Genomic DNA, 16,580 nt, shown 5'->3' with positions numbered 1-16,580 from the left:
CATAAAGTATCACATGACATGGCAGAAAGGCAGAAAGTATTCTGAAAACAGTAAGCTTTTCTATTTTAGGAGTCAAATCTGAACATTTTAAGCCTCCCCAAAACCTAAGGGTTAAAATATGGATATTTATTTTGTTTGGAAGCATGCCTTTACTCTGAACACAGCAGCTAAGCAAACCAGCACCTGTCAAATCTACTAAACTATTCTCTATTTAACCAGAATTCACGTTTAGTTCAGTCAATTAATATAAGCCTTATCAGGTTTATGATAATTAGCACACTTATTAACAGCAGTAACAGCAGCAGAAATGGTGTCAAAAGAAGAGCTTTGTTGTAGTTCTGTTGTTACCACCAGGGACTCCTATCTGATCTTACCTGGTGAGCTACTTGCTCTGGTACTGCCAAGGAGACCCACGAGCTTTGCCCTTAAGCCAGACAAATTACTGTGACAAGAAGCAGACCTAGGGTAGCTTCCATTCACAGATCACGTGCTATTAAACTACTTGTTTTACCAATTTCTTTTGGCTTATCCAGGACTAAACTGTTTTCATTGGAGGAGAAGGTTGGGTTTTGTTTTGGTTTTTAATTCCTTCCTTGCTGTTTTATTTTAACCATGCATGTGCTGTAAGGTTTGTTGTTTGCTGTAACAGGAAAAAAAAAATCCACTTTTCCTTTGCTTTTACAGATACTGTTAAAGTGGACATTAACACATGCAGACTTCTTAAAGCAAGTATCACTTGGATCCATCAATGAGACCACCTTTTGGTAATTTTTTTAAGGTAGTCTTTTAATGGCATTAAATGGCAGGTACAACTTAGACCCTTCACACAGAAGATGCCCTCTCACCTGTCAGCCCAGAACTTTAAGTATTTTGACCAGAATTGTCAAATTCCAGATCATTGTTTATACACACACACACTTTTTTGTGACTTTCTCTTGAGCTGCAGGGTCATAAGGGTATAATTTACAATGCAGAGTAGCGTTTTAAGAAAACAGCAACTCAAAGCATAATTGCTGATTTTTCCCCCCATCTTGAACTAAGCATTTTCCTTTTCTCTTAAACTCAGAAACATTAAGCAACATCATTAGTCCAAATTATTTTGAGAATAAGGCTAAAAGTTAACATTCTTTGATATTGTTAAAGCAGCAGCTAATTTCAAAGGGAATATTGTGCTATCCTTCAATTACCACTGTTCTTAACTATTCAGCATTAGATAAGACCTGGAAAAAAGTGAAATCCATACATTGTACTGCGTGGCAGATCATACAGGCAGGCAACTTCATAAAAGGTGAGACGGTGCTAGAAACTAAGAGGCAAATCAGAATTTGAACCTTAACTTCAGATTCCTAGGCTTTTCAATGTTCAAGACAGACTGATAACATTAGCTTAACATTATCTGGTTTTGTAATAGTAACTACAGAAGCAGGGACCATTTGATACAAACAGAGTTGAGCTGTAGTGAAGGTTTTCCAGGCTACATTTTGAAGAACATACTTGGAAGACTGGCAGAACAATCCAGAGCTCTGATATTTTCACAAATTCAAAACAATGAGATACTTAAGACTCTATTCACACACAAAAAAGACAGAAAAAAAAAAAAATAGAAGAAAAATGGAGACTTAAATGTTTCTAAGTGGAAGAAACATACATTTTCCATTTCAAGTGAGAACTTTAACACTTTACTCCTGACACACAATGAAAAAAGTGCTTGTATATAACCCAGCCATGTCAGCAGCGAAATGAATCTCCGGGCTGTGCAATGATCTAAGAAATTCTGAATGGGCATATGGGAACAGCTCATTTTGCAAGACCTCCAAAACCAACCTACTGATAAACACCGGAGGGTGCCTGACTGCCTGCATACTCACATGCCTATTTGTTGTTATTCTTATTCATTACTGAGTCATTATTATTATTTAAGTGCCGACAATGCACTCGTGAACCAGAACAGATGCAAAATATCCTGTGCTAATGAGAAAATCAAAGCCTTTCTTATACTAGCAATTTCATATTATAGGACCTCTTTATTTTTGCCAATAAAGCACAACAGTAATTAATACAGCAATATTTTCTTATTGTTCACTAGTAAAGCAAGTAAAACTGCTCAGATTCTGCTTTGGCTCTCCCCCCTACCAGCACAAAATACAATAAATACTATTGAAGAATTCCTATTAAGACAAACAGCTGCCGAATAAAATACAACAAAAATCTCCCATAAAAGGCTGTTGTCTGTTTATTCAGAGATAGTACTCCTCACAGAAAATAAACAGTGTGGCACTGCTCTTTCATATTGAAATACTTATGCTGCATCTTACTGCCATAACCATCTCACAGGACAATTTGCTAACAGAGTGCTGGAAGGTTGCATTAGTCCTCAGCGTGTTACAAAACTGTGGGTCCAGCATCAGTTCACATTCTTGAACGGCAACTAGAACTGTATGTAACCAGCATGCGCCTTCACCCCTGAAATTATGCTACTACGTATGTGAGAAAGCTGACAAATACTTCCATTTAAAGAGTTGTGCATACAGAAGGTGCCAGGTTTGGATGTTCTCCGATAGCAGTGATGGATGGGTGCTCCAGCCATGTGCAGCTCCAGGATGACCCCTCCAACAGGCCAGGTTTGCTGGGGAGGATGGTGGCTGGGGAAAGCTCCCTTGTCTCCCGAGACACCTGCAATGCCCACCTCCCCCAGTGCCGCTGGAGCCACACACCAGTGCACACTGGAGCTGTGTCTGCTTCTTAAGGCTACTCATTTTTACAGCAAGGCCAGAGATATCAGAGCTGCTTCATTTGTGTAGGTAGACCTGCTACAGAGGATACTTAAATTTAGCTGAGAAAGAGGGCACTGTTCATTCAGTAACGCCAAATGGAAACTACTTGCCCTCAGCAAACAAACCTGTGCATACTCCCCAGATTTGGCCCCAAAAACTACAACATAGGGTGTATCTCCACCTCAGCAAACATTACTGCCCTTTTGAGGGGCGTTCTGCATCACGGGAATGTACTCACAACCAAAACCACTTTTGTGACAAGGGGTTTTTTCCCTCAGTTTTGGTAACGAACATGATTTAAGCAGAAAATGACTCAGCTGTAACCGTAGGGCTCAGTCAGCGAGTGAACCACTGCTGCAGAGAAAATGTCCAGCGTGGAGCAAACAGCTACATCCCGTTGTCATTCCTTCTAAAACAAAGTAGGCTGATGAACGATATGTGATTCTTAAAGCCTGGTTCAAGAAGCTTGCTGGAGTCAGAGGCAGGCCCAATCCTGCGCTGGGAGTCAAATCCGTATAATCCTGTATTAACACTTTGGCACCCCAAGGCCCTCTGCAAGGGCAGAGCCCAGCACGAGCCTCCCTGCCCACCCAGGCGCTACAGCTGCTCCCACCGCGTTGCAACCGAAGATTGCAAGCAGCTCCCTGCTCTACGGAAGAGGCTGACTACACATTTTATATCAAAATACTCCTACTGATTCGAAGTATGTGGGAAAAGGAGCCAAGATTGAAACGCCAGAGCCAGTAAAACTGCAACGTGTATCAACAAATGAAAATGTGAATGAAGACGTTTCATCCTCAGCAAGTCCTCAGAAGGGAGAACGAAGACTCTCAGAATCTGCTTTTCTGACTAAAAAGGCAACTAAGAGAGCTGGATACCACCTCTGCGCTCAACATCAGAAACCAAGAGGACCTCACGTTCAGAAGACCAAGCCTGGCCCTATACACTTAATGGGATTAAACAGAAATGGCAAGAACCTTAAATACAAATAAGAAAACCTCTATGAAAAGACCATCTGCTGCTCTGATTTTAAAGGTCTACGTGAAAACAACTGCCAGTTGTAACAGCAGCATCCTGTCCATGACACACATTTAAACAAAAGGAATAAAATACACAAACAATAAGCCAACATTCTGGCAACAATGGATAAAAATGCCTAAATTTGTAATTTTGCATTAAATATTTATCTTAATAAAACCAACAACCAGGCATTTGAATTAGAAGAATGTTTTAAAAACCACTACAATCATGACAGATGAATGGCAGTTGGACAGTTTGATCACAACTGACAATTCACATTTAAGTTCAGAAGCCCAACCTTCACGTCCTCTTAAATCAGCCGTAAGCCAACACGCGCGTATCATTAAGCATGCATTTGCGTCCACTGACGCAGGCATGCTCACAGCAAAGTACTGCGTGTACTTAAATACCTTGCTGAATCTGGCAATGCATACACACGTGGCCATGCCACTAAAAGCCATCATTTTCAGATTTTTGACAGTCACCCCATGCCGCATCCCTCATTTGTTCCTGGCTGGGTATTTTCTTTGCCAGAACGTTTATAACCCCCCATATTACACACACACACACACACACACACACACCCAGCTGTGACGCAGTCTTAACCACAACTTCGAAAACACTGACATTATAATATACAAACATGTACAGAAGATATACACACTCAGACACACCAGGGGATACAACAGACTGGGAGGAAATGAGGAACTTTATGTTACTGTCTTTTCTAATGAGACAGAAAGTGGCAGATGTAAAGATTTCATTCAACCGACAATCTCTTTTATGATATGAATAAACTACTAAAACAGATTTAATCCTTTATAAAAATCAGATTATAAGAAGCAGACAAAATCACAACTTTATTCAATACACCATTTTATCCAGTGTGACTAATGCATTATTTGTATGAAGTTAAAGTGGAGCGTTGGAAAGCTATGAAATAAATCAAATGCTCTACTTTATGTAATCTTAACAGACAGATCCCATTAGGATTCTACTATGCATAGCTGTTGGTTAAAAATCATTGACCAGTATCCTTATAAATTAATCAACTGAGGTAATGCTGCCTTGGTTGTCATCATTTGCTCCTAATCTACATTTAGAATTCACTTCAACTTTTCAAGCCCTTTGGAATAGGTTTATCAATTCTCTCGCCCTTGCCTCAGACATCCACCTAACCGTTAATTGTTTACAAAAGACCTGCTACAACGGAACTGTACCATTTATGTTCCTTTTCCTTTCACAGACATTAGAGCATATATTGACACTGCGTTATAATTAGTTAGAAAGATATTAAATCTTAACCAAACATTCTAGCCTGCCTCAATTTTTTGATGAGACCTTTTATCATTGAAGTTGAATTTGCAGGCAGATTGTGTGAGTTTACACAAGCGAGAATCATTACAAAAATCTAAAATAACCCTGATGTGGTTGAAATGCAGCTAGCAGAATACTCTTGGTTATGGATATACAGCAAAAAAAAAGCCTTCTAGATATCAAGTTATTTGCAGAGCTCTAATGTGTTTTCAAACATATGACTTCTGTGTTATGTCTGTGTATTTTATGCAGTTTCTAGTCATGTTTGTTAGATGTCTGCACGTCACGTACTGCAAGATTCACGAGCAGTCTACAACCAGGCAAAATTCTCACACAACAGCTTGTCTTGGGTAATGGGGAAAGAACCAGGCAGAGTGAAGTGACAGGAAAGTGTATTATTTATTACCCTGATAAGGGTAACACCTAGTCATGGACTACGATCCAAACATGCTCAATGTCCTGTTGATGGGGCTGTACGATTCTGAATGAGCAGACAGGTGTTTTCCTACATAAATATCAAAACCCTCTTTAATTATGTTCCCTTATCTATGATCCCTCCATGCGCACATTAAAGAACAGTCAGTTTGGGCAAGGGCTCTTTAAAGAGAGAAGGAAAGACTGAGCAGTAACAAAAATATTGCAATAGATTGCATAATGTTTCTGGAGCTCTACCACAGAGTAGGTAAAGGTCATCTTCTCCAAAAACTGAGAGAGAAAGCAAAGGAAGCTCTGGCTAAGTATGTTTTAGAGTTTATTAAATCAATTAAAAACTTCAACTGGCTGCAGTGGCCTTCGGCTCAGCCCTCTAATACATATTTACTGGCCAACAAGCAACTATCAAAGCCACAGAGACAATAATTCTAAGTATGTATGCTACTAATAGTCTCCCTAATTGCCTTAAAACGATACACAGGATTTCATCAAAATCCATTCCCTTCTTCAAAAGTCCACTGTTAATTTCAGAAACATATTCCACCAACATATTAACATACATATGTACAAATACCTCCTGCTTTTCTGGGACACAAAGACCATCAATTGTTTTTGCTGCCTGTTTTCCCTTGAACCTTGAAAGAAAGGACCTTCAAATAAAATTTTGACTCTGTATTTATTTTTTTACATCACAAAGATGTACTCTTCCCAGTGCTTGCTAAACGCAACACAGTAATTTGTATCCCCAAGTGGTATAAATAGAAAATATGTTCAGTCTAATAACATATGTGAAGAAAACTCATGCCCAGGGTTAACCAACAAAGCAGCAGTCTGCTAGAAACAAAGGCAGCTGGCTGAAAGAGCAACAACGCTTCTGAAAAAGTGTGGATGTACTATTCAGTGAAGCATCCAAGACATGACGTTTACATAAGCTACAGCTGCATATACAAAGCTTTGCTATAAGACCCGGGAAATGACAAGTCTTCTGGAGTAACAAGATCGTTCTGTCTCTGAAAGGTCCATGGCCTTCACTGTCCAGCTGAGAGCATGGTAAATTCTATCAAATATGCACACTGTAAATAAATTCTGCCCTTTAGAAGAGCTTCTCTGCTTTGATTACCTTTTCTTGCAGATATGCTCTGCCCAAATCCTACCATATCTCTTTACGGGCTTGCCTTTCCCCTACTAATATATCTGCCTAGGATCCTGTCTTGCTCTATCACCATAAACATTCATAAACATTAAGGGACTTAACCTCATCACACCCCTGCAGAATAGGAAAATATACCCATCAGAGTGGGCAAGCAGTGAAGTGGAACTCAGCTGACAGCAGTCCTGACCAACGCTGAGTCCTTCTGCAAGTCACTTCACTCCTCTCTTTCCATTCCCCTGGGTAATGACAATGACTTCTCTGCAAAATGCCTTGGTCTACCAGTAAAATTCTGAGATGTTATTCTTCTCACTTTACAAAAGGAGGTAAAGCAGAGAGACATAAATCAACATTGCTTTAAAGGTCTGTGGCCAGAAATGTCACCCCATTTTTCTAAACATGTGTCTGGTATCATCAGCACAAAAGTTGCATCCAACACAGGATCTCAATGCAAGAGCTATGCCATAGACAATCTGCATCAACACTGTTCTTCTTGGGGGAATGCAGTACAAGCAAGCTAGTGAAGGACTACACAGCTAGAGTGAAGTTCAGAGCAGAGAAAACGTCAAAAACAGTTCCCAGCAATGAACAGTTCCCAGGAAGATGAAAAAGTAAACAGAAACACCAGATAAATGTAACTACACAGCTGGCCCTTCTCTCTCATGCTCTCCACCTGAACAAAAAGAAAGGCAAATTACCAAAGATGTAAATATCATTACCCCACTTCGACAGACACAAAGCGACTTTCCAAAGGCAGTAAAGCAGCTAGTGGCAGAGCCAGTAAGAGATTCCACGTTCTGTTCCTAAATATACATTCACCTTGATTTAGCAAACCTAAAAAGGATGACAACAACTCTGCCAAGTATTACCGAAAAAAAGCAAGGCAACTTAGCTCCTTCTCCAAGCAACCGTTACCCTCAGCCATTGGCCAATGCCTCAATCCCTTCACCTATCCCTCTTCAAAGGCTTGGTGAAGACAAATGGGCTTTCCAGTGTGCAACGAAGCATAAAGCCATGAAAATCAAAGGGCTGCTTTTTCAGTAAATATGAGCTCCAAAGCCATTGTCCTCTCCCACAGAGGAGATCTATGAAAATGCTTACTATAGCATATGCACAGTATTCTTTACAGCTCTGCCTCCCTGCTGACCACCAGCCCCGGGGCCCAGTCCGCTTCCCATTACAATCAGCTTCACCACACCCACTGACTTGTATTGGAATTCTTTCAGGGACCCTAACTAATGAGTTTTTAAACACTTGTAGACAGAGAAGATAATTCCTCATCATTATTCTTCATAGGAAACACCAGGAAGAATGTCATTCCATTGTTCTACAGGAAAGAAACTGGAAGAAAAATCAGCCCCACATTCGAAAGAACGGCCCAAAGTTTTTATACATGCATTGGCTACCCCAAGCTATGGGTGTCTCACCTGAGAGTTCAGGACAGGGACCTAAAAAGTCTGCAACCTTCTGAAATTAAGTCCCCTGAAATCATCTCACACACTGGCCTCTATGCAAAGAGGTCCATAATCAATGGGCATATATTTTTTCCAAGTCTTGAAAACTATATTCTCAAATACAAGCATGGCTACTGACAGCAGCATAGAAACAGACTCACCTAAATACCGTATTGCTGCAGGATCCTAGTTTCCCTCATGACATGAGACTGAAATAAATGGAAACTGGCAGCTTTAATGACATTTTGTATTTCCTGATTTTATATTTAAAGCTTTGGATTTGCTTCCTCTACTGACAGTTGTTTGCTTTTTCCCCTCACGAGTGAAATCTTGACCTAAACCAGCAGTACAATAAAGGATGAAAAAAGAACAAGTAGACCTACATAATGGATTGTTACCCTCAGACTTAAAAATATTTTAAATGAAGAACATTCCACTGTGAAGCCACCTTCTCAGCACAGATCACAAGCCACCAAGAACTGCTCTGTTTTTACCCAGTCTTTAGGTATCTATCTACTTTGTAGGACACAGATACCATCACCCATCATAAGGGCCTAGACTTGAATGACCAAGAAGAAAACTTTTAAATTACGGTTGAACCCTGACAATAGCCCATGCAAAGTGCCATGAGGAAAAAGCACTAGTCTCAGTAGTAAGACATCTGCAGGTTTGAGCCCCAGGCACTGAAAGCAATGTAGAGCTACAGAATTTACTTATTCCACAACACCATGTACACCCACAGCGATACAAAAATAGCTATTATAAATCTTGTCAAAGGAACAACTGAGTGATTTTTAACTTGGTGCTCTATCTCGTTTTCTTCTTTGCCAGTTGTTAATACCCCACCCCTATAAAACCATATAATTATGAGTGGGCTATTCGTGTCTTACTATAACTGGTAGCACCATGCAGCATTTGAGTCAGGAGTCTGAATTGCTGACTACAGCTCCTCACTAAACAAGACTTACACATTGTACGTAGTGAATGGCATTCCCCCATTCTCTGTGTCACCTACGGTGAAAATCAGCTTCCAGTTGTGGTATCATCTCTAACTCTTCTTAAACCTCACCGCCTCAAACCACCTGGAATAAGGACTCATCGATAATCTCCGGTAAAAAGACCCAGATTAACTGCTGAGGTCACACAAAGAAAAAATCCCCCAAGTAAGAGTTTTCTTCTCTCAGTGGCTTGATTTGAACACATTCATAAAATGTCATTAAAACTAGATATAAAATTTTACAGAAGAAGAAACTTCTGACTAGACCTTTGTTTAAAAGTCATAACAATTTATGGTGTGGATCTGCTATTTAAGAGTTGAAAAACAGTCTCTTTATGATAAAGCAGTTTATATCAGCTGGGAAGTTAACTGCTGGAAGTTTTGGGTTATTCCTTTACCTCAGCTCTCTAGTTCCGTATTATTTTTTCAGCACTACGAGCCCAACCTTGTAAACCCATCGCACTGACTGCACTCAACAGCAGTCTTGTTGAAATTAAGGAGCAATATGAAATTCTTTTCAAGTCTCTGTGAGACTGGGCTCCAGTACAGAATTTCTGAAAACAAACCCTCCAGCTCATTCCCCAGAATCTTCACTCACAAATGCAGATTGAATATCACATACCCTTTTGTGAGAATCTTTGGCCAAACAACTGTATCATTAAAAGTTATTCAAAATGGAGCTTAAAAGTTGCTGGCATGCACACTGCCATCCTTCCTCTCATTTTTTTATCTCTACAACAGCTGTCCACTAGTTAGAAGTAAGGTACCTTCTGACCTCGTAACTCTTAGAACAATTTAAACAAATATTTTGATTACAAAGTATCAATACAGACCATTCAGTAACAATAAAAGGATGAAAGAGCTGTCTTTTCAAGTCCCTGTTTGACTTCCTGACTATATTATGAGTGGTCTGGAAGGTTATACTAACTTGACATATTACTGGATTTACTATCTTCTTTTTCAATGCTTAAGAAAGAATTCGTAACATTGCAAAACCCAGAGTTGTGGCACAGTTTCAGTTTTCAGTGTTAATAGATGTTTGATGGCTTTATAAAATCCATCCTGTTAACTGCAACCAAGAGAAAAGATTCAAGCTTTCCTCTCCATTTTTCTTTTCTTTCTTCTCAAAGGAAAGGCAGTAAATTTGAATTAGACATGTTCAGAATTGGGCTCTGTGGAGTTTTTCCACACGCATAGTGTTAGGTGTGTGCAAAGTGCCTTGCTGATCCTGGTCATTAGAGAGTTGCTCCACATTTCATGAAGCCTGCCTTTTGGCTAAAAACAGGGTCAAATCCAGTACCCTCTGAAGTCAACCGGAGCATCTCAATTCACGTCACTGGCTACTGGCTCAGGCCCAAGCTGGAAGAAGACATGGGTACTTTATGGTATTTATTGATTATATACATTTAACAAGCATCCAGGAGCCCAGTCCTTCAAGTCCTCTACACAAAGAAATTCCATTTCCTCAAACTAAAGGCAGCGGGGAAATACAGGATGGGGTCTATCTGTTTAGATGCTTATTCCACATGCTTCATGGGTTCACTGTATAAAAGGTTTCATACATTTTTTTAAGGTTTTTTTTTTTTAAATGAGATTTAATATTTGCATTCTTTCTGGCTGCCCAGTTATTTGTGCAATCATGTAAAATTGCTGCTAGATTTCAGGCAAATGGATGTGTACTATACAGTCAAAAATAACATCAGTTTCCATTACCAAATACATGGAGAACTGGGGTTTAGTCATTAGTAAAACACGTTAAGCATTTTGGGAGTGATCAAGAACCCAGTTCAGTAAAACTTTACTTGAAATCAGAGTTGTTTGAATAGGACTGCCTGTGTGCTTACAACTATGTACCTGCCTATCGACCTTGATATATTAAGGGCCACATGCTTTTTCTAAGTCTCAGAGCCAATTTTGTCCCATCTCACATGATGGTAATTTTACTTGACTCAGATGAAAACAGAATTTGGGCCTCATAACACAAAAACCATCACAACGCCACTTCCATGATGCTGGAGCATACTGCCTCAGCCCTAAGAAGCTCAAAAAGACCAGCATTGTCCAGCCATTTTTTCAGAGATCATTTAGTATATTTATTTAACTTAATACTTTATAGAATGTCACATTTTCCCCTTAAATTATTTCGTTAAATTCCAGGTTGAAGTGACAGTCTTGTCAGACAGACAAAACGAGTAATTCTTCGTGACTGAAGAACCTGCATCACAACACCATCTTTTACTCAAAAAGAAAATCCCAAACAATATAATTGGCAGTCACATACAAAGTGCTTAAATGCTCTGAAGTTCCGCCTGGCTTCAGAATAGCTGAACAGTATCTGAAGCATCTACTCTCCATCCCAATTTGTATATTTTAAAAGTCATTAAATTCTTGAATGAATCATTAGGAAAACAATTCAAATGCTGTTAAACTGATAGTAATTTTGCCTCATAGGATAGATGTGAGCTTAATGTTTGCAAACGGCCAAATTCTTTTAAGATTTACACTCCATGGAGTTCAATATCAGCCGGGGAAGAATTACTAAATCAGGATGTGCTTCAAGTACAGGTTTTGGCCCAAGACTATTTTTGGTCTTCCTCAGCTGCTTGTTTTGACAGCATCTAATCCCCCTCACCCACCCACCAGCCACACAATCCATCCATTTACACTTTCAAAGCAAATTCAAAATGAAACATTTTCAAATAATTACTCAGGGATGTCTGTAATACAAATCCGAAAAGTAACTGCAATTCAACTGTAATATTTCTTAAGGAGAAGAAAGGGAAGGGAAGAGAAACCTTACAGAAATCCATTCAAAATGTGACTTTCTCCTATACTAATGCTCTCACCATCACCCCCAAAAATTTAAAAAAAAATTTAAAAATCAATCTAATTCCCAAAGAGCCTATCTACTCTATTTCACACATTCCCATCAGAAAGACAACACTGTTTCCACGTTCAGAAGATGTTTAGTGAGCTATTACAGACCCGGGTGAAAGAACAGTAGCCGAGAAGGTCTTCCGCAGAGGCACAAGGCAAAGAGGGAAGGGGGAAGGTGGGTGAAGGAGGGGGGGAAATACCCAAGGCTGGAACTGAAACAGTTCACCTTTGTCTGGAGAGCAGGATCACCCCCTCCAGGTTGAGGACTATGTTGTAAGAACAGGCTGCTGTGGCATGCAGCATGTTTTTGCATTCATACAGGAGAGGAACCTGGCCCACAGATGGCCTGTTCTCAGCTTTGTCAGCCACAAACAGACCTTTGAACTTTCTATTTATATAACAGTTTAGTGAGTTTAAGCCTCTTCCTGTATAACTGGCAGTTTGCTGGTTTTGCTGTAATTAGGCTACTTGTGATACATAATATAAAAAAGAAAAAAAAAAACAACAAGAGGCTTGTTTCGCTGCAGTGAGAAGTCTTCCCCATCACAACCACACAGCTACAATGATATCCCTACATGCTGATCTTACTTCCCTTTGCCAGGTTTTATTTTATATACCTCAGTATGCATTTTCCCACTAAGTATTTTCCTGGCTTCCACTTTTTTAAAGATTGGAGGACTTAAAAAATATTAATACCAACAACAATAAATATAACATAAACCATGAATCTCTCTGCTTCTGTTTTTGTTAGCGAGGAGCTATATATTCTGGGGTGGTTGGGGTTTTGTTGGGTTTTGTTTTTCCCAACTGCTGATTAATGGCACCACCTTACTCCGTAAGCAGGTTCAAATCTAGCCACACGGTCCCAGGACACTTCAAGATTTCATTTACTTGGTTACCACAGACAAGCGTGGAAAGTGATTTAAAAGATGAAATTTGATTTTTAACAGCAAGTGGTCCCCTTGGTGCACACAGGCATTCAAGCTTTTCATTATATCCATCTTCCTTCCTTTCTCCCTCATAGAATGGCTCATATTAAATGCAAGCCCAGGTGAATGTTTCTTATTCACCCAGGAATCACAGCAGACTTTAGCTTTGGCCCTTTCACCTCGGCCAGAGCTTAGATTCATTTAAATTGTTTCGGGGTTTCTTCAGCTTTTCAAGTCTGGCAAAACGTCCACTGGGATATTTGTGGCCTTATTTTATACATTTTACCCAAGTGTTAACAAAAAAACCCTCACTAACCCTCGGCTAGCCTCCCAACCACATTCTTGAGGAAGGTTCAGTGAAACACCTCATTCTTATACTACTGTGATCTCTCCTAATACGGGAAACTAAAGGGCTGATTCTGCCATTTGTATCAAGGCAAAACTCTCTCTCATCATTCGGAATCCGGAATACCAAGTGAGAATTTCAGAACGCGGGCAGTGGCAGGGCACACTGTAACTCTTGACGCTTCTTGACAAAATATGTTTCAAGAAGTGACACAAAGTCGTACCTCCGTTGGAGGGGGAAAATAATTAACTGTATTTTTCCCATTAGCCCACAACTTTTGGGAAGTCATTTCCTGATATAATGGCAATGCACAGAAAGCGTTACCTTTACACCTTTCATCAGATTAAAAAAAAAAAAAAAAAATCTCTGCTCAAGCTATAAATATTTTATATTTATTTCTCAGGCTAACTATGTTTCTGTTGTACTTCGTGTAGAGATAATACATACAAACACCCACACAGACTCTGTAGGCCTGAGCTTGCCTTCTTGGCGATTGCAGCACAGATTAGCAGAAGTTTTGGGTTTGCAAGGAATGCAGAAGAGGGTCTCTAATTGCCTTATAAATGCTTGTGAAACACGTTTTACAAAGGCCAGCTTACAGACAGAAGGAAGGAGGACAGTTTCGAAATAAGAAGCAGCAATTCACACATCATGTTATATATACTTATTTGTAAATATTATGAAGTATCCACACCATATTGGATACACAGACAAAAATTAATAAATCTTGATGGCTGAGCATGCATATTTCTGGGTCTGTAGAGATGATGCACATATAACATATTACATATATACACATGCACATATTTACGGATAGATGAGCTGAATTCAACTCTCCTTAAGCAACGCAACTACTTGTCAGAGACAGAAATCTTTCCGTGTACAATAAAATACATGTGTACACATGTAGATCATGTACCTACATACTATATACATGTGCACTTGCATATAATAATTGGATTATTAAAAGCTAAATCCAACTTGATCTCTGCAATAAGTAATTGCGTGTGAACGCCTGTGCCATATAGTTGTGTGGATATCAAACACTTTGAAACAGTCAGAGTAAAAATGTTCTTTCCTCATGGACCCTAAAAACACTAAAACCAGTAAATTTCACTGTATGAAAGCAAGCAAATGGAATTTCTAGAATGAGTGGCAGTATGTTCATATTTTATGGAAAAACAGAGGCACAAGAGTTCCTTTCTTTTTGATGCACATCTCTAAATCCACATAAAACCATAGTCAAATGAAAGTAAGTTATTAAGCAAACATTAAAACTCAATACCTATAATGTGCTTAGTATTTGAACTACACCCACATATTGGGTTGTAACAGCTTCTATTAAATTAATGATGTTACCCACACTATAAATTAGGCAAATTGTATGCAAATATTATTTGAGTAGTAATACGGTGGTTATCAGTTGTCTGCAAAATAAATTAGTGTAGCAGAGTAAAGATAGTGTGGTAGAAGCATAATATTTAATTGAGCACTAATTTTATTGTGATTATTACTTTTAAATAACAACAGCATGGTTATTAAAAGATACAATACGATGGTTTATGCAGAGCTGATAAAACACGCACATGATCCAAAACGCCTGTTTACAGATTAATATTGATATAGTGTAATTTACGGTGCCAAGGATTTACTCCAAATTGCTGTAAAATAGAACGTGACAGGTATTTGGTTCTGATTATCTTGGATTTGCAACCATAGCTGTTAGACTGTGTTTGGCAAAATGATAGTTATTAACTAAATACATTATCTTTTTCCTAGACATACCTTTATATTACCAACAAAGTAAAGTAAACCCTTCTGCAAAACATGAGGTCCAAGTGCACATGCATACACACATGTAATGTGTGTGACATTTAGAGATTAGGATCACAAAATACAGTATTTTAGTCTCCTTCTTTCTTGCCAAACTGCACTCCAGCCTAAAAGCATTTAACAAAGCAGTAACCAACCACTGAATTGCACCGTGCATAGTTAAAGAATTGTAACTATATTTGCTAAATTGAAAAGTAAAGAAACAACCAATAAAAACAGGCAAAGAATAAGCATAATCTCATTAACCAGCCGGGAAGTGACTAAATACCTACCCAAATTCTAACTTTCCCAGCTACTTGTCACCCATCGAAAATTCCTTAACATTCACTTGGGTAACAAGTTTACGATACACTTAAACAGATGCACCGACCTTTTCAAGGTGTGCACTTATCTGCAGAGCAATATAAATCTAAGATTGCACTCAAAAAAAGAAAAAGAAAGAGGGAAGGGGGGGGGGGGGGGGGGGAAAGACCTGTTACAATATCGCGGGGACTCATCTTCCCACTCCCAAAACTAACTTCAATAACGCTTCACCCCGAATAGGAAACCAGCAAAACCAGCGACAGAAGCCCCCACACTGAACAGGGCTACAGCTGAACTGTGCCACACCGCAAAACTACAGTTGCGTTTCTCCCCGGGAAAGGAATATTGTCACTGACAGCAGTAAACACATCAGCAACGCCGCGATCCCGGGGAAGCCTCGGCTCCCCGCGCCGCTCCCCGGCTCGGGCAGGGGGGCTGCAGCCGCTCTGCCAGCCGGCACCCCGGCACGTTTCGGCGCTTCCCCGCCTCTCCCCCCCCTCCGACCAACTTCGCCCCCCGCAGCCGCCGGACCGCGGGCTGCTCCCCACCGCCGCGGCCGCGGAGCGGGGCTGGAGCCGGAGCCGGCCGGCCCCGGCGGGCACCGGGCGCTTCGCCCCTCAACAAAGGCAAAGGCACCGGGGGAGCGAGCGGCGAGGAGAGGAAGGAGGCAGCTGTGGGAAGGAGCGGGGTGGAGAGACAGAGCGGAGAGGGAGGGAGGGGGGGGGAGAAAAAAACAAAACAAAACCAAAACCAGAAAAAAAACACCCAAAAAAACCTACCACTGCTGCTCTAAGTCCCAGTCCCTGAAAAAGTCGAATAGGTCCATAACGATGTGGTGGGGAGACTCAGAGAAGTGGTGCCCCCGAGCCGAGCCGAGCCGGCGCGGCTAGGGCTGCCCGGCCGGCATGGGCACAGGCACCGGCAGGGGCACGGGCAGCGGCACCGGCAGCGGCGCCGCGGGGAGCGGCGGGGCCGCGCGGCGCCGCCCGGGGCTCGGGGAGCGCCGCCGCCGCCGCCCGCTCCGGCCGCCGCCAGCAGCGCGGCTGCTGCTGCCTGGCTGGGAGAGGCGGGCACGGCGGCGGCGGCGGCCCCGGCACACACACACACACACACACACACGGAGCCGCGCGCGCACACACACACATACA

At 40.8% G+C, this 16,580-nt stretch overlaps 1 protein-coding gene across 3 annotated transcripts in view; it reads right to left on the bottom strand.

Annotated features, from left to right (window-relative positions):
- The window catches only part of AFF2 (ALF transcription elongation factor 2), a 349,091-nt gene extending 332,732 nt beyond the window's left edge, over window positions 1–16,359 (bottom strand). For all 3 annotated transcript variants that reach the window (XM_074835138.1, XM_074835139.1, XM_074835140.1), the window contains exon 1: window positions 16,212–16,359. In XM_074835138.1, the coding sequence (XP_074691239.1) occupies window positions 16,212–16,258 (47 nt within the window). In that variant the 5' untranslated portion in view covers window positions 16,259–16,359. The remainder of the gene's footprint in view (window positions 1–16,211) is intronic.
- Window positions 16,360–16,580: the final 221 nt, after the last annotated feature.

This window comes from Strix aluco, chromosome 10 (genome assembly GCF_031877795.1).
Source record: "Strix aluco isolate bStrAlu1 chromosome 10, bStrAlu1.hap1, whole genome shotgun sequence".
NCBI lineage: Eukaryota > Metazoa > Chordata > Aves > Strigiformes > Strigidae > Strix > Strix aluco.
This window is presented reverse-complemented; position numbering and strand designations above follow the sequence as displayed.